Below are 25,703 nucleotides of genomic sequence, written 5' to 3'. Positions count from 1 at the left end.
TACCCAATCCACAATTCAAATAATATCAGTTGGGGGAGGTCATCTAACATGAATTTTGAAGGACTAGCTTGAAGAAGAAGAAATCTTTTCACCCAAGCTCAGGCTTATGATAATTATGAAATGTTAATACAAAATTTTAACAATTAGCAAACTTCACAAACACTCCACCACGCAAAGTTCAATACATAATAAAAAAAGCTAGTCTGGTCTTAAGAGGAATACCTGTGCATTACAAATGAGATTTTTGGCACATTCACCCTACATTACAATTTTCTATCCAGACTGCAGAGTTCGCCAATAGGTATGAACAACTATTTAATATAGAAATAATAATCTGGCAAGGGATAAAGCATCTGGTGGTTGCTCTAATGAGATTGTGACAAACAAGTGGATTACACATCCTTGAAGAATGTGATCCATCACTGGGTACCTGTCCCTAAGTGAGTTCAGTGATTCATACTGGGGTATATATGAGAGATTATTGACTCGCAGAGAGAATATTGCCTCGCAGCAAATAGAGTGCCTAGTAAAATTATGCAAATTCTTAGAAATAGAAAAAATAGATTATTCAAACATACCAATTCAAGGCCAATAACACCTGCACCAATGACTATTAATCTTTTTGGGACACTCTTGAGACTCAAAGCACCAGTAGAAGAAACAACCTGAAAAATTGTTACAGTATTGAAAAAATAATATTGACTTAAAATGTCAGAACCAGTACATACTTTGGGTAGAGTTGTAAGAAAAAGTTTTTTCATAAAAGAAAAGGTGAAACTATTTAATGAGGAACTTTCCCCAAGAAAGAAAGTGCAACAAATTCCACTTCATACACAAAGCATTTTGATTTATGCTCATCATTATATATAAAATTATAACCACACAGTAGAAGCTCATTATAATGAGTGTGGTAATTAATGAGAATCATGTCATTAGAAGTGATTGGTAGGGTTAAGCAGTCAGGGATTTTTAAGTTGATAGAGATATAGAAATGCTGGAATTTGAAAAAAAATCTTCAATTTCGAGCGAGATTGGAACAAGACTTTTTTTAAATTTTAACTTACACATTTTAACATCATGCTTTCAAAATTTATGCTTCAATGTATGGAAATTTGGCATAAAATGCTGCTATAGTTGCTGCAATTATTGGCATATTAATTAGAGGATTAGAAAGATGGAAATGGAGGAAAGAAAAAAAGAGAGAGTGGATTCAGATGAGGGAAGGAGGCAGAAGACTTTTGAACAAGGGGAATCAAGAGTTTAGGCTATACATTACAAATGTGTATTGCAATAAAAGGTGGATAACAGAGCTTCAGTTAATATTATAGAGTGCTATTGTTGAATCATGTGATTGAGGGATACACTATTTTTAACAATTTTGCTTATGCAATCTGTTCACATTATGTGTAATTGTTATACCCTTTAGACTCGAGAGACAGAATTTTGTATTTGATTGCAATGAGACTTCAAGGAATATTCATTCTTAGCAGTATTCATCTTCAGCAGTATACCTCTGCCTGGGAATTTCAATTGTCATACACATTGGACATGGGGTTTCTCCAATAATGATCCACCAAGGATATACCACTGAAATTTCACATGCATCGTGCAGCCACAAGTTATAAAAATCCAAATGAAATAAAATAGATCATCATTCTCCTTGACACCAATGCCGATGTTCACTAATTTCGTTACATAAAATGCTCAACTCCTCTCACCATACTCCACACACACCCTATGGCATTGAGGTTTGGGGCCATTCTTCCTCATCTAAAGAGTTATTCATTCTACAGAAAAGAGCTATTAGGATTATTACCAATTCTAACGTAAGGGAACACTGCAAACCACTATTCAGGCAGCAAGGGATTATGACATTGTACGGTCTATATATATTTAAATGTTTAATAAATGTGAAAGTGAATATTGACAGCCATAAAACTGGTGCTGATGTCCACCATTACAACACAAGGCTCAAACATAATCTGTTACAGCCCCACTGTAGGCTGTCAACTACAAAAAATTCTTTTGACCATGTTAAACTTTGCATGTTCAACCACTTACCTCAAGAGGCAAGAAATTGTACTTTAAGAAAGTTTAAAGGTGTTCTTCACTCGTGGATAGTGACTCAAGCTTTTTATTCACTCAATGAATTTCTGGAGAGCAAAACACTAAATTGTATATTTTAGATTTAGTTTTTCTTTGACGAAGACTATTACATTGTATTATGTTTAATGTTGAATAAATTATGATTACGATTATGATTATGATTATACATTTGCTAATATATAGACAATATTGAGTACGTATCCTCAACGTATGCTTCAATGCAACTAAAGAGGCAGCTTCTTAATATAAGAGGCTTCGTAAGATAAAAATCCACACATCGGAAGAGGGAAAAAAGTGGAAGGAAGTTGAAGACAGGCTGAATTGAAGAGAGGAGTTTCACTTGCATGTCTCAGTCACACGCACATCATAATAGAAGAGTTGGCATAAAAAATAGTGAAAGCTAGATCAGAAAATCATGTATGTATCATGGAAATAGTTATACAGACGTAACATTTAGACTAGGCCTAAATTAAAATGTAGGTATTAAGGTTTAACATATAGAATGTGAGCTAGAACTGCAGAATTACCCGACAATTGAGGGTGAAAATTTGTTGCATCAATATATGTATTATAGGTTATTACCAATATATGTGTGTCAATGTATTAATAGGCCCTATGCCAGGGCCATGCCTCAGCTAATTTATCAATTCTGTGCCTAGAACTCAGAGATATCTCAGCATTGAGGCACCATCACATGAAATTGTCACATATTTGCAAGGAATATTACTTAACCAGGCATCATAATAATGCAAGCTCCCATTGCAATTACATACATCCATCACGGCAAAGATCTTGAGCCATCTCCAGACAACATCAAGACTCAATTTTTCAAGTATATTGAGCTCAAAATTAAGCAGGATTTGAGCAGTACTTTAATTATACTTGAATCTTGAAAATTCAAGACTGGCAAAGCACTGGCATTGGCATGTACTGTAAAAAGGCCAACGGTTAAAATAGAAAAAGAATATTGATGTAACAAGGCTCACAAGACCCAGATACAGATAACCATTCACAGAAAACCTAACCACACCACCTAAAAAGTTAACTGAAAAGCTATCCAGCCAGCAGATGCTGAATGTTTGTGGAGTCTAGCACAATCAAGACAACAGAGATCCATACAGATAGAAGTCTAAAGGTCATGCACAAGAATCAAGATGCCATCCATAGACAGTATATGATTTGTGATATTTGTAAACTAACAAAAATTATCACATCAAGAAATTTCTGCAGAAAAATTATAGACAACTTGCAAGTTAACCTGTAAAGTTCCGAGCTTCCTCAGTACATCAAAGAGCATTGTTTCAAAAAACATTTTCTTGAAGTGGAATTCTACTTGCTCTCTTTCTTTAACGAGATTTGATCCTCAAAACTGACATTCATAGGACAACAATCAACTTACTCATACAGAATACAATTGGATTATATGCCATCAAAAAACTGATTACCATAAATAGCTTAACCTCTTTGAAAACCCTTCAACAAGAGCACTATTCCATAAATCAACTTAAGTATTAAAATATATAGAAGTAAGCCTTACCTTTTCTTCATCCACTTCTATGCCAGGAAAAGGTGTTACTTCAGATCCAGTGGCTATCAATATATTTTTAGTATTTACAACTTCAGATGATCCATCTTCCTTTAGTGCTGTGACTTGATTAGTTCCCGTTATTTTTCCATGCCCACTAACTAGTGTCACCTGCAGAAAAACAGAAAATTAAAATGGAGTAGGTACAGAAATTGTGCGAGGGATGGAGAGGAATTTCCATTTCCATTTAACTCACTGTCAATGAAAAAGATTAAAATAACTTCAACAAGTTGAACCAGAAGAATGTGAATGTGCATCCAGGCTGCATTGCAAATATGCCGAAGGAGATGAATTCATACAAAGATTAAATTCATAATGTGGAAAAAATTATCCATTTTTCTGGATCGTACATTAAAAATGCTCTGGATTCAATGGATTAGTACACCGCTGCAAATATCACTTCAATAGGGTGGTTTCCTATTATTTTTTTATTGCCTTAATCGAAAGATTATTACTCCTAGAATACGCATTTCATGCTTTTAGATTTTTAAATGACGATACATATCTATTTTTCGTGATTAAATGAAAAGTGAAAATTTCCAAGTGCACAAAAATGTGACAGCTAAGTACAAATGCTGGGAAAAGCCCATGTGACGTGATTCTGGTTCCCGCTGCCGCAATGTGAGGTGACCTTTAGGTGAGGCTTTGAGCACCGCATCAATGCAGGCTGCTGGCAGTTAGCAAAGTACCTAGCTAGCAGGTACCGCTTGGCTTAAATAAGTATTATTATTACCCTATCAAATGTAGGAAACTTTCCAACCTTAGGCAATTTGAATAGGTGATTATTGAGAGATGTTTCCCTGAGATCTGTGCCTCATGCATACATCGGTAATCTCAGACGATGTAAAACTCCTGATTACTCATATAGCATCTAGGTCCCTGTGACGTCACGTGGAGTGGCATCGCATGGGTGCCAATGAGGTCTTTTTCAAATGAGGTTAAAATTGACCATTAACATTTGTCTAAACTGGGATTTCTAAAACCAAATAATTTGCATCTTATGAATACACTAATGGTGGGTAACGAATCACAATCAATGCCTCTTGTTTTCTTTGATGAAGGAAACTACCCTATTACTAAAATTAATTTCCCCCTTGAAAATAACATTATAAAAAAGACTTGCTTTTTAGACATTTAATGCAATAAATAAAAGAACACATCATAGGTTAAATCAGAAAAATACAAACAAATTTGTATGAAAAAGGGTAGATATTAGATGACAATTCCATTGTCAATTTTTAAGGACAGTTGGAGCTCAAGGGCAATAAAATATTTTCACCAAAGCAAAAATGAATCTGAAGTTGATTGCAGAAAAATTGAGCAAAATTTTTCAACATGCATTGACTACTGGCCAAAATGGATTTTAATAATTTTTGAATTTAGTTACACATGTTCCAACTTTTATACTATCACACTCATATACAAAAATGATATCCAAGGCACAGCTAAACATGGAAAAGACTGTTCAGAGTCCACTTTGGAGAAAACATTGTAAAAATGTCAATAACAGATAAGGGTCAATCCATTTGAAGTGATCCAAGGTAGGTTGCTTGACCATTTTTAATAATCTTAATTTTTTTATATGTTTTTCCTACACAAACGGGAAGTTCAAAACCGATTTAAAAAAAAAATTATTTTACACCGTTTACATGTGGTGGCCATTTTTGTTTTGAATCACGGAGCGTTTTTTCCCTTTGAAGACGTTTGCGTTAAATTGATTATCTCTGGACTGCATCGTGCTACAAGATTGAAACTGGCATCATTTTTTTCAGTCCTTTCTTCCAAACAATACTGCTTCATAGCCATAATTCCCCATGCAAATCTTACCTGTCTAAATGGTCTCCAAAGTAGGGGGTCGAAAATTGAAGAATTCCACTTTTTAGACATTAAAAAAACCATGAAGGAGAAATTTATCAGAGTTAAATTTTTTTTTATAGTAAGATGTCATTGGTTACACACATTTTATAGAGTATCAGCATTGACAACTCACTCCTTAATTGTTTATGAATTTTTAAAATTTGGATTTTTTAAATTTTTGTAAAGTTTGAGGCTGCATATCTCAGATGGGACTGAATAAAAATCCACAATTTTTACACATTATGTAGTCCTTTATGATAGCAAAGTGGAGTAAAAATTTCAACATTGATATTTGACTCTGAACCAAGTTATGAATTTTTGAAAATGCGGGAAATCATCATTTTTGCAAATAATGCATGAGTTTAGGTAAGATTGAGTAGGATCCAGGAGTAGGTGCATCCATTTGTTTTGTATTTCAAAATGAAGAAGATAAAGTTTGTAGTCGATCAATTGGCGTACTAAGTGACTACTTGGAGCACAGAACTTCGGTCGTCCATGCTTTCCAAAAGCAAGTAACGCAATATATATTGGAAACACTTCCTAACATTAAGAAGTTCATATATTTCTCAGATGGAAGTGGGAGTCAGTATAAAAACAGAAATTTTTTTTCCAACATTTATAACCACAATGCAGACTTTAAATTAGAAGCAGAGTGACATTTTTTTGCCTCTTGTCATGGTAAAAATTCGTGTGACGGAGTTGGCAGTACAACGAAGCGAGAAGTTAGTACAGCTAGCCTGCAAAGAACCATTTCAGGTCAAATTCTCACCGTAGAGAATATGTATACCTTTTGCAAAGATAATATAAAAGACATTACTTTCTTTTTCATCAAGAAAAAAGAAATAAAATCTCACATTGAAACACTTCAATCCAGATTTTAAAACTCTTTGCCAATAAAAGGGACACGACAATGTCATTGATTTCATGGTGTTGCAGAAAATGTAATCAGGTGCTACGTTGCATCAGAAAGCAAAATTTATGAAGATCATTGTGTTAGTAAAATCTCAACATTGACATTAAAAGTAAGTGGCATTGTGGCGTGTGGGTACGATACCCAATGGTGGCTCGCTCAAGTTGAAGAAACAAGTCTAGAAAATAAAGATGTACTTGTACACTTCTATCATGCTGCCGCACCAAGGACATCATTTAAAAAGTCTAATAATGATCATGTTTGGATTAAAATAGAAAACATCTTAATAAAAATAATCAGTTCTTGAACTTACAACAGTAACAGGAAGATCCTACTCAATCTTATCTAAACTCTGTGAAGATATAAGTGTAATGCTTAACAATCACTTGGATTAAGCAGTAAATAATATGTAAGTACAGCACTAATAATTGTAGTTAGGTACAGTAAATTTCTAAAATAATGCATGGTAATTTTGCTCATTTTGTATGTTTTTCAACTCAATAAGTTACCTATTTCAACACTTTATATGGTAACTTTTCAAATTAAGACAGTTTAACATATAGTTTATACTATAATAGCTGATATGCATAATTTGCAAAAATGATGATTTCCCGCATTTTCAAAAATTCATAACTTGGTTCAGAGTCAAATATCAATGTTGAAATTTTTACTCCACTTTGCTATCATAAAGGACTACATAATGTGTAAAAATCGTGGATTTTTATCCAGTCCCATCTGAGATATGCAGCCTCAAACTTTACAAAAATTTAAAAAATCCAAATTTTAAAAATTCATAAACAATTAAGGAGTGAGTTGTCAATGCTGATACTCTATAAAATGTGTGTAACCAATGACATCTTACTATAAAAAAAAATTTAACTCTGATAAATTTCTCCTTCATGGTTTTTTTAATGTCTAAAAAGTGGAATTCTTCAATTTTCGACCCCCTACTTTGGAGACCATTTAGACAGGTAAGATTTGCATGGGGAATTATGGCTATGAAGCAGTATTGTTTGGAAGAAAGGACTGAAAAAAATGATGCCAGTTTCAATCTTGTAGCACGATGCAGTCCAGAGATAATCAATTTAACGCAAACGTCTTCAAAGGGAAAAAACGCTCCGTGATTCAAAACAAAAATGGCCACCACATGTAAACGGTGTAAAATAAATTTTTTTAAAAATCGGTTTTGAACTTCCCGTTTGTGTAGGAAAAACATATAAAAAAATTAAAATTATTAAAAATGGTCAAGCAACCAACTTATTTATCTTTGGATCACTTCATATGGATTGACCCATAAGCAAAATTATTAAGGATATTAGATGCACAAACAATTTTCTGAACCATTTCAATAAATGGAGGAAAAATTCCCTACCTTATAAAATAAGATACAAGACTTTGGAAACAGTATCCCTTGCAATTTTGTGACCATAATTACTAACCTTGTTCTGTTTGTAAAGGTGAGCAATCCCACCAGTTAAGGCTTTCACAGCACCGCTTTTTGCATCCATCATTTTTTCCAAGTTAAGATTTACACCTTGGACTGGAAAGAAAATGGTCATTTGATAAAGCATGAATAAAATAAAAATACATGTACAACATACTCTCGATTATCCGGGCTAATGTTGGGGCGGCACGAATAATCAAACATCACAAATAATCCAAACTTTCACTGTAATTTCTTGTAATTTTCACAATGTAGGCAAATCAAACTATCAATTATTAACTACGCAGGCAGTCTGTTGTTTTAGATCACTTTCCTAAATCATTTAAAGCTTTCTTTCCTGACCGCAATCTTTTTAGCTGCAAAAACTTGATTTTACTCGTATTCCTATTGCTCCATGTAATACTTGGTTTCCGAAAACTGTGCACCCGTGACTGCGAGATCACGGATTCAGAAAATTGGTTTCCACAAATGCTTAAAACTGCTGCCCAACATCGGAAACTACACTGTGAGGCACCACGTTACGTAGTCACGCCTTGTGCAAGTTGCCTGGTATGCAACTGCTGCGGAACACGGTTCCGTGATCACTGAACGAAATCATGCACCATGATGTTCATATAACATGAACACGGAGCTTCCATGAAGGTAATGGGCACGCGGTCATCCCATCGTGCAGTAGCAATTACAGGAAACCTGGACTGTTGGCAATTTGTCTATGCAGGCGAGAGCCTGGCCATAATTTATGCTATCTCTACTTGCACTTCCCTTGCTGACTTCACTTCTATTATTACTTTCTTCTCCAGCTTGACCTCAACTAGTCACAGCGTAAATATGTACGAGTGCGACAAAATCTCCTGTTCCATTGGTCTGTATTCAACCGAATGCGAGGCCACGGTAATAATTGCGCACTTACGATATGAAATATACAATTACAGACAACATATCTCTTAATTTGCGATTGGTTAACCATTGAAGAATCTTTGTAAATAAATAAAGAGTTTTTTTCCCCGCTGCTGATCGTCGTCTGCATGCTAGAGCAGATGTCCAAGTAAACTTGAAACATTCCTTTTCTAAAAGTAAATAAAATAATTCCCTTTTCCAAAGAGGATTCTAATGGAAACAATTATCCCATTGTAGCCTCGTATTAAAATGCAAATATATAGGTGCACAGATAACATACACAGTTAAGCCGCAACATGGATAAACCACGGCCGGATAATTGGGTGTCTTCTGTACTACCATTCACATAAGTCTGTGTAACCATATGCTCCACCCACCAGTTAAATGAATGGGGCAAATTTCTGGAAAAAAAACTTTGGAGGGTTGGCACACAATGCAAAAGAGCTTTGGACCTAGCTAGAAGAGCTGTATGTCGCTGAGAGCCGATGAGGACACCTTCCCATGGGGCTGAAATATCTGAAGTCAAGTATCATGAGAAGGTGCCCCAGGAGAGGGAATTCGGAGCAGAGGAACCTTGGGTTCATGCCTGCACTGACCACAGCACAGCATACTCCCAATTATATGGGCTAATGATGGGGAGAGGTGGCACGAGTAATCCGAAAACATGTTTTTTTTTTTAATTTTCTATAAATTAATTTCTTGCAATTCTCATACTTTGTCTAAATCAAACAATCTATTATTACCTAAGCACATAGTCTATAATTTTAGATTGCTTTCCGGAATGGTTAATAGCTTTCTCTTCCCGACCTTGATCTTTTTCACAGTGATAACGTGATAGTACTCGTATTCCTACAGCAATAAATAATACTCGGTTTCCGAAAACCATGTACCCGTGGCTGCGAGGTCACGGATTTAGAAAAAAGGTTTCCACGAATGCTTCAAAACCACTACGAGACATTGGACCTTACACTGACAGGCACCATGCCGAGCAGTCGAGTCTCACACAAGTTGCCCGGGATGCAATTGCTGCGGGACGCGGATCTTTAATCACTGAGCCCGATCCCGCACCGCGATATGTACTTGGAAAAGAGGCACACAGAACTCCCGTGAAGGCAACGGCCTTGCAATTACACCATCGCGCAATAGTGGTTATAGGAAACCAGGACTTAATGCAAATTGTCTACGCAGGTGAGTGCCCGGCTATGACTAATGCTATCTCTACTTCTACTTCCCCCGCTGCTTTCTCTTCTACTATTCCCTTCCTCTCCAGTTTGGCCTTGACTGGTAATGGCATAAACATGCCCGAGTGCAACGAAATATTCGGTTCCTTTGGAGCGTGTTCAACCACATGCGAGGCCACGGAAATAATTGCACATTTGCGATATGAAATATACAATTAAAGATCGTAGGTAACATCTCTCTGAGTTTACGAATCATTAACTATTGAAGAATCTTCTAAAATTAATCAAGAATTTTTTTTCCTGCCCCTGATGGTCGTCTACAATGCTAGAGCAGACGTCCAAGTAAACTTGAAACATTTCTTCTCAGCAAGTAGATAAAATAATTCCACTTTAGAAAGGGGATTCTAGTGAAAATAATCAGCCCAGTGTAGTATTCTATTTAAAAAATTCAAACATCATGCTTTTGCGTCTGATTTTATTTTTTTATACAGATCGCAGAAAACTTCAAAGGACTGTGAACTCATGCACGGATAATCTGCAACCCGGATAAACCACAGCTGGATAATCGGGAGTCTGCTGTATTACCATTCAAGCTACCAGTCCCGACGATTACTCAAGCCCAAAAAAAGATGTAAACTCTGCCAGTTTCAATGCTTTAACTGTTAAAATTAACGTAGTGACAACTGAATTACACATATTTTATAACGGCCAGAAAAATACATACATCATGAAATAACAATTTTGATAACTGTATAAATTGTGTTGATTTGGAGAACGCAACTTAGCCATGCTCATGTATACAAATATTCCCACCAATTTTTTTCGCTGAGATTTTGGATGAAAAAGGAAGGGAATATAATGCATTTTAGATCTCGCCAATACACAAGTCTTTCAAACCCAAGCTAAGCAAAATTGGTAACAGTTGTTGTGAATTGACAGCGGCAAATGTATTCCTAATCATACTATGTACCCAAACCAAAATACATAAATGAAGAGACAACCAGTTCATTAAAAAAATAGTAACAATTTTTAACACAGTATATGATTAAAACTTAACCTAAGTCATAAGTATATGTATTATTATCACTGACAGTAAAATATACCTTCAATGCCTCTCTTTGCTAGGTCTCCATCATGAGCCATATGGTAGTAATGCGAGTTGTTTAAGAGAGATTTTGAAGGAATGCAGCCAACATTTAAACATGTTCCACCAAGTGTGGCATTTTTTTCTATACAAACAGTCTGAAAGAAATAAAAAATATATTAGACATGGCCAGTAGAACAGGAGTTGTAATAATGCAGCAGGATTAAGCATTGCCATTAAACAGCATTAAATTTCAAGAATACATTCTTCATTTAAAATACATGCTCTAAATTATTCTTGAACCTTTTCCAGAAAATTGTCACACAATAAAGTTGGCAGCAGGAGTCAGCCATAACAACAAAACTAGAAAGGTGACAATTTTGTCGCATGAAAAAATCAATATTGTGTTAATATTTCTATGAAATACATAATTTTGTATCTTCACGGACAATGCCATTTTTTTAATCAACAGAAAATTATGATGTACTTTGGTAGTCAAAGGTTTGGTGACTTACTTTGTTGAAAGTAGGTTTTACTAATGGTTGAGTTAAAAAACCGAAGTAAGATAGTGGAACCTGATTATTTATATTTTTCCGGACTAACTGCCGAAGCTTGTTCAGCGCGGATTACCACTATTATATTTTTTTATCACGTTGAACACATAATCTCTATGGAAGACCTGAGAGGAGAGCTGCCTCGTACCAATTTCAATGCTGTTAGCCAGTGATCAACAGTCTAGCTACAGTTTACCTTTTTGCTTGGCATCACCACTTTTTAACTGAGGATATTATAATACTATTGACCTCTGCAACCATATTAACCCCTTGGTTGGGGGCAGAAATTTCCTTACCTTTCACCTGGTGGGGAGCAAATCCACCGATTTTCGGAGATGCCGTTTTCGAAAAAAAAATTATAGTAAAGCTATTGCACAAAAATGGCAATATATTTAAAATATACTGGTATAGAACCTCTGACAAAAGCAAAAAACATGCAATGATGCATAAAGAATGAATATTCACGCCTTCTCCGCATAACATTGCGACGCGACAGCATGCGCGACTATAGTCGCGCTCCCCACATGGGGAGCGGAGTCCGCTTGCGACTATAGTCGCTCTCCCCAGTTAAGGGGTTAAGCCAATGTCCCACAGTCATATTTGCATCAAAATATTGGTATCAAATTTTGATACAACTGACACGCACTGTCTCCCATCGTCAAATTTTAATCCAACTAGCTTTTGGTTCAATCATTTGTATCAAACTCAGTTTGGTCCAAATGGATATGACAGGTTCTAAATTTCTATACAATTGGATGAAACCAACCAATCACAGGGCTTTTGACAAAAAAGCATAGCCAAGCCCTGACACACTGCTTAAACTTATTTATTGTCTACATGAGCATCATAATTAATGAATCCGTGATATTGAGTTCATGTTCAATAAGAAGGAAGTGATGTATTAGAAACGCAATACAAGAAGAGGTGTTTTGGAAAGAATAAAAGATTCCCCTAAGGCATTGAGGCCAAATTCTACAAAATAGCTTTGTGGAGGGCATGCGATTCTGAGCGAGCGAGCAGCTGGAGAAATGACTGCCTGTGAAACACTACAGCTGGCCATTTCGATCACTATGATTATAGGATAAAGACTTCATTTTAGCAACTACTCGATTAGGAGAGAAAAATGTCATTTGAATGCACGTTCACAGCACTATTCATAACATCATCTCAACTACAATGTCCATCATTTATTAATAACATTTTCCTGATGGGAATAAACTGCCTCATATTTGTACCCTGGTGTGCAGGGACATAAAAATATCTTCACTCATCGTCAAGTAATGACGATAATTTATGGGAACATTGGCAACCGACATGGTTAGCACGCCTATTCCAACGCTTTCATTTCCTCTATCTGGCCAAGGCCGAGTCCAACACTCACTCCACTTTATTTTTTTTGCCTCATCAATGTTCATGTTAACCTCTTCTTGTATTGCGTTTCTAATACATCACTTCCTTCTTATTGAACATGAACTCAATATCACGGATTCATTAATTATGATGCTCATGTAGACAATAAATAAGTTTAAGCATTGTGTCAGGGCTTGGCTATGCTTTTTTGTCAAAAGCCCTGTGATTGGTTGGTTTCATCCAATTGTATAGAAATTTAGAACCTGTCATATCCATTTGGACCAAACTGAGTTTGATACAAATGATTGAACCAAATTTGAAACTTAGACAATTTCAACTGGTAAAAAAGACAGAATCCTCCACTAAGCTTCCACATTTTTTTATATTAATATCGTCTTTCGTTTGTTTTCCATCTTTTGATTCAAAGGAGATGCATTGTGGGAGACCAAATTCTATTGTATACAAATTTTTGGACCAAAAGTTTTATCTTATAATCACTTAATGTGGATCTGAACGCAAAAATCAAATTTTGCCCAACACAGTTTCAATTCTAAAAATTTCAAGATATAAAGGAGTCTAAATATCTAGGTGAACATGTTTTTTTTCATGTTTTTTTCCTTTTAAAAATAAAGTGAACCAATGACATTTGCAAAAATTCCAACCACAGGTCATAAGGAGTCACCACCACAATCAAATGGGTGTAGGAGAATAAGTTTGGTTAGCAAGGTGTAAAACTATGGGTTTTGAAGGGTATCCCGCTCAATCATAGAGTCCCAATTTCAGAATCTCACACTGAGATACTTAAAACTAGATGGATGGGGTGGGTCACTTTATCCCATAAAGTGTTTAGACTTGCATTTAACAAACAATTTTTTACTCAATTATTTCATTAATTTAAGAATTTCACCTTTTCATTGAAATTATCCTACTGTAAAAAATTTTGCTATTGCTAATGGTGCAGTTTTTAACCGATGCTGTACCTAGAAGGATTGCTAGTTTGATTGTGCCATTTTGAACTGCCTGTATTTAACTGAAGATTCAGAAAAACCGCCATATAAAAAATTCAATGGGACTAGGAAAATGAGGATGTCCTTGTCAGGGCACACATTATATTTAGGTGATTTGTGGGTTGCGTGGTCACAGGAAGAGCCAAATTTTATGTATGAACTATACCATTAATAATGGTGTCTCATTTTTTATCTTTAATTTTAGTTTAATTTAGTTTCAATTCTAAAAATTTCAAGATTGAAAGAAGTCTGAATATCTAGGTGAAAATTTTGTTTCATGATTTTTTCCCAACAAAAATTAATGGGCCAAAACAATAATGTTAGCAAAAATTCCAACCACGGGTCACAAGGAGTCACCACCACCTAAGTCAAAGGGGTGTAGAAGGAGAAGTTTGGCTAGAAATGTATCAAACTGTATGGTTTGAAGATCCCCCTGGCCAATCATACACTCCTTTATCCTGCTTATCAACTTCTTGATCCACAGGGGTCCACCGTGGGTCAAATGAGAATGAGGTTCCCCTACTATTAGGACAAGTAACATGCTATACCTTGGGCTTTTAAGGCTGACAAAACCCTCAGATCCCTCTTGTCAACCATTTGACCTCAAATAACTGCATATTTAAAAAAGCAGAAATAAGTCTTCATGGACTATAAAGGGAGGACATACAAGTACATAAAATCTAATACAAGTTGACTCTTTTTCCATAATTAAGTCCGGGGTGTTTTGCATGAAGGGTTCATCCCTCCACACACAAATTTGGGTCAAAATTTAAGACCATAAGGCTTAATTGTTCAAGAGAAGAGAATGACCCACATATCTATGAATTTGTGTATTCTATGGAATGACTTTTGATGCATCCAGCACAATTACAAAACGACATGTTCAATCAGCTGATGGTATGTCAATAGGGGAAAAATAAATCACTGCATGAAAAAAAATATCAGATTCCCGGATTTTACATTTTTCCCATTTCGGAGTGCTTGCCTTCAGGCTTCCTTTTTCTTACACGGCTTTCAGGCTACGTTTTTCTGCTTTCTTATGGTCCTTAAAAACACTTGAAATGGATTTTTAGCAAACAGTGTAACCTATCCAAATATAACATAATATTATTTACACCCTTTACTACATACATAGACAGATGCAGGGCACATGCCCCACATCTGCCTATGTATGTAGTAAAGGGTGTAAATAATATTATGTTATAGTCCCCCCCAGTTGCTTAAAAAAATAGACAAGATTTTTAATACCGTTATCATTACATTGATATTATTTTGTATATATGTATCAACCATCTGATTTAATAATTAAAGAGAATGTTTTCTACAATAATTATTGTATTTAGTTTTAATCTCAAATATGAGAAGACCGGCCAGACCCTTGTGCCCCCCCCCTTCCCCCCCCCCCTTAGAAAAAAATCCTGGATCTGCCCCTGGCTACATATACTCCATATAAATCTAAACCAGCGAGTGAAGTGGCAAGGTGTTCAAGGGCACTTCAAGCATTATGCCTTGCCGCCTCCACAACCCCTACAAGAAGGCAGCAGCAGTCTTCCATATTACCTAAAATTTTTATCCTATAGAGCAATCATGCATGTATTTCTAATTGGTCCTTGCAGTTACAATGAGAGCAAGTTGAGCATTACAGGTAGGATCAGCAGGGCTGATTGCTTCTAATATTTCTCTGATTCAGTGGGCTCTTTTAATTGGTTCCAAATTGTTCTCGATTTATATGCATTATGGCCATTTATGCGTTTGTCATTAAATCATATTGACAAAGGCAAAACTAATTGATTTAGGTCTCTTTCCGCTGCTCGTTATCACTTTCATAATGAACCACTAACCACAATTCGTAAGCGTTCTCCCAGTTGGCAGTCCATCCTCAACTATCATCACCGCCCTTTCATTAGCATATCGGAATTCTGCCACGAATTGGAATAAAATGAATGCTTCTAGGGAAGCAGACAATAAAATGAAAGAGGATTAGCTTTCACCAACAACCTAAATGCATGATACGTGAGTGCATACTTACTTTAAGGCCTAATTGTGCAGCTTTAATAGCAGCGACATAGCCACCTGGACCAGACCCTATTACGACGAGATCAGCTTCGTGAGACTCAGAATAATGCCTCTGCTGTATACAAACTTGCTGGACAGCAGTAATCTGCCGCTGCATACATGTCGGCTACGGAAAAATAGTTTAATAAGCCCAACAATCATGTAAAAATAGTACTGTAATTCAGCAGTAGTGTTAAATAAGTGATTTCGATCAGCATACTGCTATATAGATAGCAAGGTTTGACAGTCAACGAAGCCTGAATCACACCAATAAATCGTCAGTTCAGGCCTTAAAGGTATGCTTACTGTGGCAGTACACATAAAAGATATATATTACATGAAATGTACGGCCGAAGGAGGGCTTCCATCAAGGAAAACATGTTAACAAGTTGAAAGGATTTGCCTCACCCTGATAGAGGATGAAATTCTGGTCCAAACGGTGGCCTGCATTTTCCAGCAAACCCTGTAGTTGAGGTCAACTTCGATAGCCCAAGATGAAAAAAATTACAATTCCCAACACCCTCCTGAGAGCTAAACAAATGAGCAACGAAATTAGAAATTGCATTAAAACTCAAAAATTGAGGCGAAGAATGGAAAACATCCAATTTCTTTACGTTGGTAAATATTAAAATTAAATTCCTATTTTTTCTTAGATCTATTTGTGATAAATCAGCATTTCATTTCGTGCGGCACTGAAGATCCTTGATTTCAGCGCAGGTCATTACTAGAGTTTTTTGGGTCATTATTGGACTTCAGGTCACTATGTTTAAGTTTAGTGACTAATTTTTAACTACAGCTAAAATAGGCACATCCGCACATTGATGCTTCAAAAGAGACCACCGCCATCTTCAATTTAAAATAACTATTTTATGAATTCATGCTTTAAAATTTCCCTGTTGTGTGGGGACGTTGAAAAACAATACAGCTGCGAACTGTGTCGTATGTGGTTGCGCAAACTTGTTAACACGGATTGGCCTGGATCATAAGGAAATCCTTGTTAATTCTTACTTTCACCCCGAATTATATCAAGTATGCAGGTCTGATGGTATTTATTTAAATCGTGCGATCCGCTACAACTATATTTACGGCGCTCTCATTGAGATCCCACACCCCGTTGTTCATATACGGTTCATTTTCCCGTTAAATTCCTGCTTGTATTGAACTCTAGGATGATTCACGTTGTTTTGTAAAATTAAAAACATCTTTTTTTCCAACCAATTTAGATATTAGTCCCGGTGAAAGTACTAGGTTCTATACAGTTTGTGGGCTTGCAAGCGTGTGTAACCTCTTTGTATTTTGCTGGTTCCAGCAGCTTTCTAAGCTCGAAATATCATGTAAATTTAAGAACATGCGGATGTTTAGCCTAGTACACATTCATAAATCATTTTGATTAGACACCCTATGAGAGGGTGAAGCATTCTCTCTATTCACAACCAAGGGGTTGCATTGCCACGTATGTTTATATGAAGCCTGCTAATGGCATGATTTGTTCAAAGTGATTAACTAAAGCAATTGAATCCTCATCCTGTTGTGAAGCATTCTCAGAAATGTGATCAATGATTCTCAGAATCTGAATGATTCTCAGAAATTTTAATTTAAATCAAAGGAATGCCCTAGCTAATATGAAGGAAATATAGATAGGATAACCTCAGGCAACATTGAATTAAGTATCCTAAAGCAATGATAATATGGTACAAATATTAATAAGGGATTTAGCATCATTCTAGTTTAGTTGGTTTAGTCTCAAATAATAGCAATATCTCCAGAAATAACAAGTAAATGCATTAAGACATTAGAACAGCAGTTCTGATTTTGGTGACATGTCTTGCTAGAGTCAATTGCCTAATTTGGAAATGGAAAAGAGTATGGGCCTCCAAAATAAGAATATATGTACCTTTATTCAGGGACGCCAACTTACAAAAAATATTGGAGGGGCCCAAACCAGGATCTTGCCCCGGGAAACTTTATAAGTAGTGAGTTTTAAGTTTTTTAAGCATTTTAGAATCTTCTAGTCTTGAGTCATATGATCAACATTAGAACCCTGGTAACTCCAATATCGATATCTGGACACACCAGGGAAAATCAACAAGCCTGACATTTTTTCCTCACACCGATAACGAATTTTTGAGGTGGCTCAGGCCCCATGGAGTCGGCGCCACTGCCTATATTTCACTCCTAATTTATGATACCAGAAACAGTGCAAATTAATTTTCTCACATATCTAAAAAAAATACTTTAAGAAATAAAAATTCATCTTCTCTGAACAACTAGATCCTTTTCAATCTTTTCCTGGACCATTAGTGTGAACATTTTTATTTGAAAAGGGCAGCAGTAATATTTGGTGGCAACAACTTAATGGGTTCACTTACCCTCGGAGAAACCATTAGTCACCTATACACAGTCCTCACTAGAAATTAGGGAAAGGTCTTTAGCATCAATTTGTATGTCAATATTGTAACAACTTTGGTTGTGCAGATAATGTCGACATGATGAACAAGCAAGAAAATTGGGTTTGCGAGTGGTAAGGGATTAGGGCATTTATACTGCAGAAACACACTAACCCTGTCAAATCACCGGTGTTAACGAAAAGACAATCTGAATATTAAGCTCATCAATATTTTAGCCGGAGAAAATATAAGAATATCAAGGGAACAGATCTAGAAATTATCAGGGCTATCAAGTTGTCTCTTTAAATCCAACTTTATTGAATGACTCCCTTTCCAGACAGACAGCACATCGAAACAGTAACTGGGATGTATCAAAAAAACTAAATAGGTAACATACAAAGGTGCACTTGATCATTCAAGTGCATAAATGCTCAGCATGAAGTGTGACAAACAAACTGAAATTGATTAAATTCCGGAGTTTGACAACATTTATTGTCAATCACAGCAAAACTTCAGAGAAAACAAAGTCACACAGTGCAAAATTTTCCCATGGGATACAGTAAAAGATGAATTTGACAGTGAAATGGTGCCAACACGACCGATGACGAATAACTTTCAAATTCCACAGTGTCTTATTAATCGTTTAATTAACTCACCACATAGTGATGTAACACAAAACACCGGGGAGATGCCCATGATGGGCACAAAACAAAACATAAATAACAAAGAGGCCGATATGTCACTATCTCCAAACTGGAAATTATTTTCAGAATTAATCTTCTGTCCCCACTCGCTGGAATAGCTCACCACTCATAGCAGCAACCTTCAAAAAATCAGTCTTGGCATGGTTCACTATGATTCACAAGTCACTAAACATTTTTTTAAATGTTCCACATTCGCACACACACACAAACACACACTCATTTAGAGTTCATCGTGATCTTCATGGGCCTGCAAAAATGAGAAAAAGTGTTTAAGAATAAAATATTTAAACAATACCAGATAAAATTGACTGTTTATATCTTAAAGAATCTTGGCAATGTACAGTACACCTTTTGAAGGTAAATTTCAGAAATTAATGGTATAAGAAAATTTCACTGAAATGAATTAACTGAAAGAGATCAAGCAATATTAAAGTGATAAACATTGTTTTAACCCTTTTGACACGGAGTTCTCTCCCTAGCATGATTGCTGGACTGAGCCCAAAGAGACTTTTCCATCCCCTCCCTATGGAACATTTTTGCAGAACATCTGTAAAGAAGGGTCTTGCGGATAATCACTCTCCGCACCATACACCACACCCTTCGTAGTGGGGACTCCGCATTATATCAGACTTTGAGGGTAGTTGGGCTCCCTCCTTACAGGGGTTATAACCCTACCAGCGGCATTGGTTCACGGTCAATCATGCTTTGTTTATATGAATTAGGTACATGGATAACTGTTGCTTGCACATAAATTGCCGACTTCGAATTGAATTCCTTGTTTTATTCTGAGAATCGTTAAATTTTGAACCAAGCCCTACCAGCAATATTAACGCAATTAGTACAGCAACAATTTCCATGTTGATATTTTTACAGAAATCAAGATATAAGTTAATATTTATCGTAGAATTTCGTTTAAAAATTGTAAATGCAGCTTAATTGCCAAAGAATTCAAGTATGTTTATATTTCTTGAGAAAAGAACAAATATTTATTTCGAAAACTGACAATGAACAATTGAATGACCGCCTTCCCTTACCACAAAGAGGGGTAATATAAGACTAATGGTCTGAGAACCTAACAGGCCTTCCCGGATTTCGAGGGATTTTCTGTTGGGTCATGAAACTAAGACTTCGCAAACCCGTGACCGTCATAAAAGAGAGAGAGCAAGGAAACTTAAATTTTCTGCATTTGTACACCTGCATAGGATAATCTCCATTGAAAATTTGCGGCATTTGTCTCCCGGGTCAAGAAACATCCAGCCGCATATTTTCGACATTTGTAGGGAAAAGAAAAGGTTAATCACAGGAAGCATAGGTTGCAGGGCTAACTCCCAGTTCTATCAGATATATAATTTGCAAGCCATAAAATTCACCATCACCATAAAGGCCTAATCTGCACTTCATTAAAAATCAATCTCAAGATTTTCAATGTATCACTGTAAATATCAAACTTAAGTTCACAGTGATTAGTAGAACTATTATCTCAATAAAAGGATCATTGCATTCCACTGGGAAACATCAGAGGGTTAACTAAGAACTCGTGAATTCAAAACAAAGGTTCAACCGTAACAAGAGAAGGTAGCACTGAAACAAAAATTTCTCTTTTCCAACCAACTAGAAGCTGTTTTTAGACGAAATCCAATCATTCTCTTATCTTGTTATAGCCTAATTAGAGCATTAGGGATTTTTGTTACTCTTACCTGGAACTGAACAAAAATTTTACAATCGCTTCCACCATATTCCACTTAGGCCATTTAACATCCATTAATGAAATTCAAAAGAACATTGATCTCACCTTTACCACGTGTAATGTGCACCTCACAATACACATAAAAAATTAAATCCACTGGAAAACTATAAATATGACAAAAGTTAACTAGACCTTACCACAAAAAGACACCCATTGGTGTAGTCAAGGAAAGGCAGTGCTCCCCCAAATAACTCAAACTATTACACAATACCAAGCATAGGAAATTAAATTGCTTCACAAAAATTTTATGATAGTAATAAATCCTCTCCTTAAACAAATAATCATAGATCGCTCCCACCTTTAATCGTGCTTTTTGAGCACCCTGCAATATATTTAGAGTTAATGGAAACATGACAACAGTTAAAATCTAGGTCTTTCCCTAAAGAGATGTTAAAAATCAAACTCAAACACATTAAGCAGTGGGAAATTCATTTTAAACTGTGAGTAGGTGCCTAAGAGATGGTTCCAGATACTTAATGAAAAGGAGAGAATCTCTCCGTTGTAAAGGGGTAAACTGTTCTCACCTCTGCATGCTCATCCTCTGCAGCTTCTACATCATTGCCCTCTTCCTCCTCCTCATCATCATCATCTTCGTCGTCATCATCCTTTTCTGTTTTACTTTCTGCCTCCCTCTTTTTCCTCTCCTCCTCGTCTTGCTCTTCTTTCATCTTCTTTTCTCCTTCCTATAAGGATAAAATTTCAATGAAACATTTCCCATTCTTTCCTCTTTGAACAATGTTGGGAGCCAACCTTTCTCTTTCAGAAGTCATGAAATTAAATTAATGAAAGTGGCGTTAGCCTGAAATTTTTTTAAGTGCTTTCAAGGTTTCCCATCTTGATGATCTTCCAGTCGATGGTTTTTACTTTGCACTACTCATTTATACAATTGTAAAAGAATAACCAGATGGACTCACGAATCACAAAAAGTTAATAAAACAAACTGAAGTTTCTTTGCAGGCATGACAAGGAAAAGTAAGTTCAACTAGACGAACCCTTTAACGCACAATATTAAATAAAAATTTGATATCATCATTTTATTTCAAATTTATACAAAACTCGATTGTAAAAAATGAATGATTGAAAAAGTTTAATGATTTACATTAATAAATAATGTGCAGAGTCAGTCTTTTTTAGATGATTTAGGCACTATTCAACATTTGAGGACAGTGACAAAATATTCAGCAAGAGAATTTTTCCATGCTAACATAATAATTGACATAAAATTAGGCCACGAAAATTTTGCAAAGAATTTTTGAGACACCTAACGATTTTAGCACTATGGAAGACTAACAAAACAAATCCTTTCTGAAATTCATTTGGTCACATACAGTCAACCCATGAGAAATATCATCATGTGATTTGTCCCTTCCCCCACTCCTCCTCTGACTTCCAATCACTTCCCTTACATATCAGTATAATTTTATGTAATGGACTTACCAGTCTTGGTCTCCATACTTGCTCTCCAACCTCCTTAGCATGAGCTGGGTCATCGGTGATCAATACGTTGTCGAAGATAGTTCCAGACTTCACTTGCCAAAGATCAAAGCCAATAGCGCATATCTCATCCTTCTTGTACAGTTCTGGATCTGCTTTGTACTCTGGATTGTCAATTTCAGGATGGATCCAAGGTCCTTTGTAAGCAGGGTTGTCAATCTGAATTAAATGAACGTACAATGAATTAATAGCATTTAACAATAATAAGATAATTTCACGAGCATAAAAGAATCAAAATACTTAAAAGTACATTAGGTAAGAGCATTGACCCAGTAAAGGATTGTAAAGGACTTTTCAATTGTTGTATGAGGTGACCACAACTCATACACAGGATCTCTATTTATCAATACACATGGCACTTATTTAAGACAATTACCTGCTTTGGCTTCCACTCTCCTTTAAACTCCGGATTATCGATCATAGGTGGTTCCCATTCCCCATCCATCTCATCATCCCAGTCTTCAGGCTTAGTAGCATCAGGGTCAGGAATATGCTCAGGTTGATCCCAATCCTGATAAATAGAGGAAAACTCAAAACTTAAAAATGCTATCAATCAACAGGTGAATAAACTATGCCCCGCAACAAAGTGGAATATGCTAACTTACTGTAGTAAAGCAACGTAAGATCCTAATATTGGCGAAGTACTTAATGCATCAAATTGAAAAATGAATAACACTCATAAAGGAAAGTTACCACGAAGAAATTTTACGAATTTCATCGCCTAAAAAAAGCAATTTTTTTCTCCACCATGAAAATGTTTTTCAAAGAGATTTTTAAGCCATGGCGACATAAGTTCAACAGAGAATCGCCAGCCAAAGCACTGCTTCATCAATGCAACTTCTCGCAAGCCAATAGGTTGATAATAAAGCGAACATTTCGAATGGGTTTTTACCTCGGGTTTCTTGTCTTCGGGGTCATCAATGGTCGGTTTATCATCCCAATCTTCAGGCTTCTTCGCATCGGGATCCTTAATCTTCTTGGGTGGCAGGAAGTTCCAGTCTCCTTCCAGAGTTCCAGATTCGACTTTATCGTTGTCAATTAGAACTTCGTAAGAGTTGTCCGGTTGTACAATCCACGTGTACAGGTGAGTGTACACATCGTCTTTGCACCTGATATCCTTGTTGATAAGAAGGTTCTTTCCTTTGTAATTGAAAATCGCGTGCACTTTTTTTGTTCCTGGTCCACAGATATCAGGTCCTACAGACAGAAAAAAAAACAATTTTAGCTACAACAATGACGGGACTTATACGCGCTGAACAGTGAATGATGAGAACACCGCCAGCATCAAAACACTGCTAAAAATTTGGCTGAAACAGCTCTTCTTACCGAACATAAACAGATACGGTGTTTCTCCGTGCATGTCCTTAGAATCCAGACTGCAATCGAATACCTTCACGTATCCGCCCCCGCAATCAATATTTTGCTCATGTTTTACAGTAAACTGAATAACTAAGGGTTTGTCGTTATTGCTAAAAGGTTTAAACTTGGAGGAGAGGGCGTAAAACCTAGCATCCTGAGACGTTTGGATACCTGGAAAAGTTAGGAAACATATGATAGTAAATGTAATTAGTTCCATAAAGGGATACGAAGGTGTTAAATCTAGCTCCTTTAGTACCTTTGTCATCCTCGGGGTCATTGAAGAACTTTCCGTGGCTTAGTACAAACTTTCCAAATTCTTTCCCTGAATGCTTTGACTCCACCCAATTCTTTTCCCATGAATCTGAGGGACGAAAAGGTATATTAACACAGGAAATTGTGATCACCACATCAGCAAATTCACAGCGTGCTCAACAATCCCAATAGCCGACTGTAAATTTGAAATACGACATACTAACCATCGGCGAACCTTTCCTCGAAATAAACTTCAGCATTAACAAAAGTAAGTGCCACAATGGCAAGTAAACCGGCTACAATCTTCATGATTCCAGCCACTTTCACACCTTCTCTTCGCCGAATCACCGAATGATGCCTAGGCGTGCCGTGTCGACGTCCGTTTTCTTACTGAGAGGACCAGCAGACGGACAGATGGAGAACTCTCATTGGCGAATCTCTTTCAGCCAATGAGCATTTACCACGCTTTGTCGAGTGACGAACGCTTCTAGGGGCAATTTCGAAAGGCACTTCTGGATGTTTTACGCAAAGATTTAATTTTGCTAGGTATTTATTCAAAAATACACTCCAACAACAAGAATGAATATGATTAAGCAAACATATATGATAATTTTATTTAATACTTTTCTTTAAAGGCTACGTAATTTTTTTTTTATGAATTATCGAGGAATATTACCTCCCTCTACAAAATTTGCGTTACCGCAGGCTATGGCGCTGTCTCTCCAGGCATGCATTTCTATTGAATTGAAACTTGAATTCATACGAGGAGAGAAATAGTAATTAAATGTCTAAGTTTTCATCGTTTAACTAACTCCAAGCATTTATTTCTACTTTTGAGTAGTACACACCCATTTTAGGGGAAATTAAGCGATAGTAGGCCTACGAAGTGACTTGCATACATATAAAGGTGATAAGAAATAGCCGGGGATATCAGGAGAGCACTAAAGTTGTACAGCAAGAATTCGAAAGACTTTTAGGAAATATTTGGTCCTATAAATGGAAATTAGATAAATCCAGAAGAAACTACATTACTGGTTACGACTTCCTTCGGCTGACTGTTGTACGTATTTTATCTTTAAATTTTCAACCAATGCCAAAACATTGTTTTATATCATTTAATACTAGAGTTTCACTTATTTTTGTTTGAAGTCCAGTCGAATTGAAAGAATACCGAATTTTATTTTCAAGGGCCAAAATTAACCCGCACATATTACCAATCTCAGGCTCCAAAATTCATATAGGTGAAATTGCAAAGATTTCTGAAATTCATAGTGAGTGATTATCTCCAGAATTTATTCAGTGTTCATTTTTCAGAATGATTTGAGGAATCCATTCGTATACGAGATATAATCTAACTACAGCCTGGAAAATATTTCATAGTACCGATAAATTTTAAAGTCCGGAGTCGGGACATGGGACGACGGAGTTTTAGGTGAGATGAGGTGGAGTCTTTCTATCCTGAATGAAATATCATTTGCAGATTAAATTTAAAAACTTATTTAAAGACACGACGCGTTCATTGAGACAATAAATGAACACCTAAAGACGCGTCGCGTCTTTAAATAAGTTTATAGGAGGAATCTTCAAAGGAATCTTTCATTTATATTCGATAGTTCTTGTTTTAAGTACACATTCCGACATCCATCAAATCAACAACACAGGAGTCCGGAATGAAGATCAAAATATGACAACAACAATATTATATAACCTTCGAAAATATAGAGGATTTC

The 25,703-nt window shown here is 36.1% G+C and overlaps 2 protein-coding genes across 2 annotated transcripts in view; both read right to left on the bottom strand.

The window, feature by feature from the left end:
* LOC124166960 (dihydrolipoyl dehydrogenase, mitochondrial) overlaps positions 1-16,561 on the bottom strand; it is a 39,470-nt gene extending 22,909 nt beyond the window's left edge. The window contains exons 1-6 of the mRNA XM_046544686.1: positions 16,439-16,561; positions 16,005-16,157; positions 11,084-11,222; positions 7,898-7,998; positions 3,644-3,802; positions 579-665 (exon numbers count right to left, since the gene is read on the bottom strand). Coding sequence (XP_046400642.1) covers positions 579-665; positions 3,644-3,802; positions 7,898-7,998; positions 11,084-11,222; positions 16,005-16,157; positions 16,439-16,480 — 681 coding nt within the window. The 5' untranslated portion in view covers positions 16,481-16,561. The remainder of the gene's footprint in view (positions 1-578; positions 666-3,643; positions 3,803-7,897; positions 7,999-11,083; positions 11,223-16,004; positions 16,158-16,438) is intronic.
* A 2,150-nt stretch (positions 16,562-18,711) lies between these two features.
* LOC124166950 (calreticulin) lies at positions 18,712-24,370 on the bottom strand. The gene is made up of 8 exons (XM_046544674.1): positions 24,198-24,370; positions 23,978-24,082; positions 23,689-23,892; positions 23,255-23,559; positions 22,739-22,873; positions 22,306-22,521; positions 21,393-21,551; positions 18,712-19,368 (listed from the first exon to the last, which is right to left on the bottom strand). The coding sequence occupies exons 1-8, from the start codon at positions 24,280-24,282 to the stop codon at positions 19,342-19,344; spliced, it is 1,236 nt and encodes a 411-aa protein (XP_046400630.1). The 5' UTR covers positions 24,283-24,370; the 3' UTR covers positions 18,712-19,341.
* Between the last annotated feature and the right edge of the window lie 1,333 nt (positions 24,371-25,703).

Source organism: Ischnura elegans, chromosome 1 (assembly GCF_921293095.1).
Source record: "Ischnura elegans chromosome 1, ioIscEleg1.1, whole genome shotgun sequence".
In the NCBI taxonomy this organism is placed as follows: Eukaryota; Metazoa; Arthropoda; class Insecta; order Odonata; family Coenagrionidae; genus Ischnura; species Ischnura elegans.
Note: the sequence above shows the minus strand (reverse complement) of the source record. Positions and strands in the feature narration are given on the sequence as shown.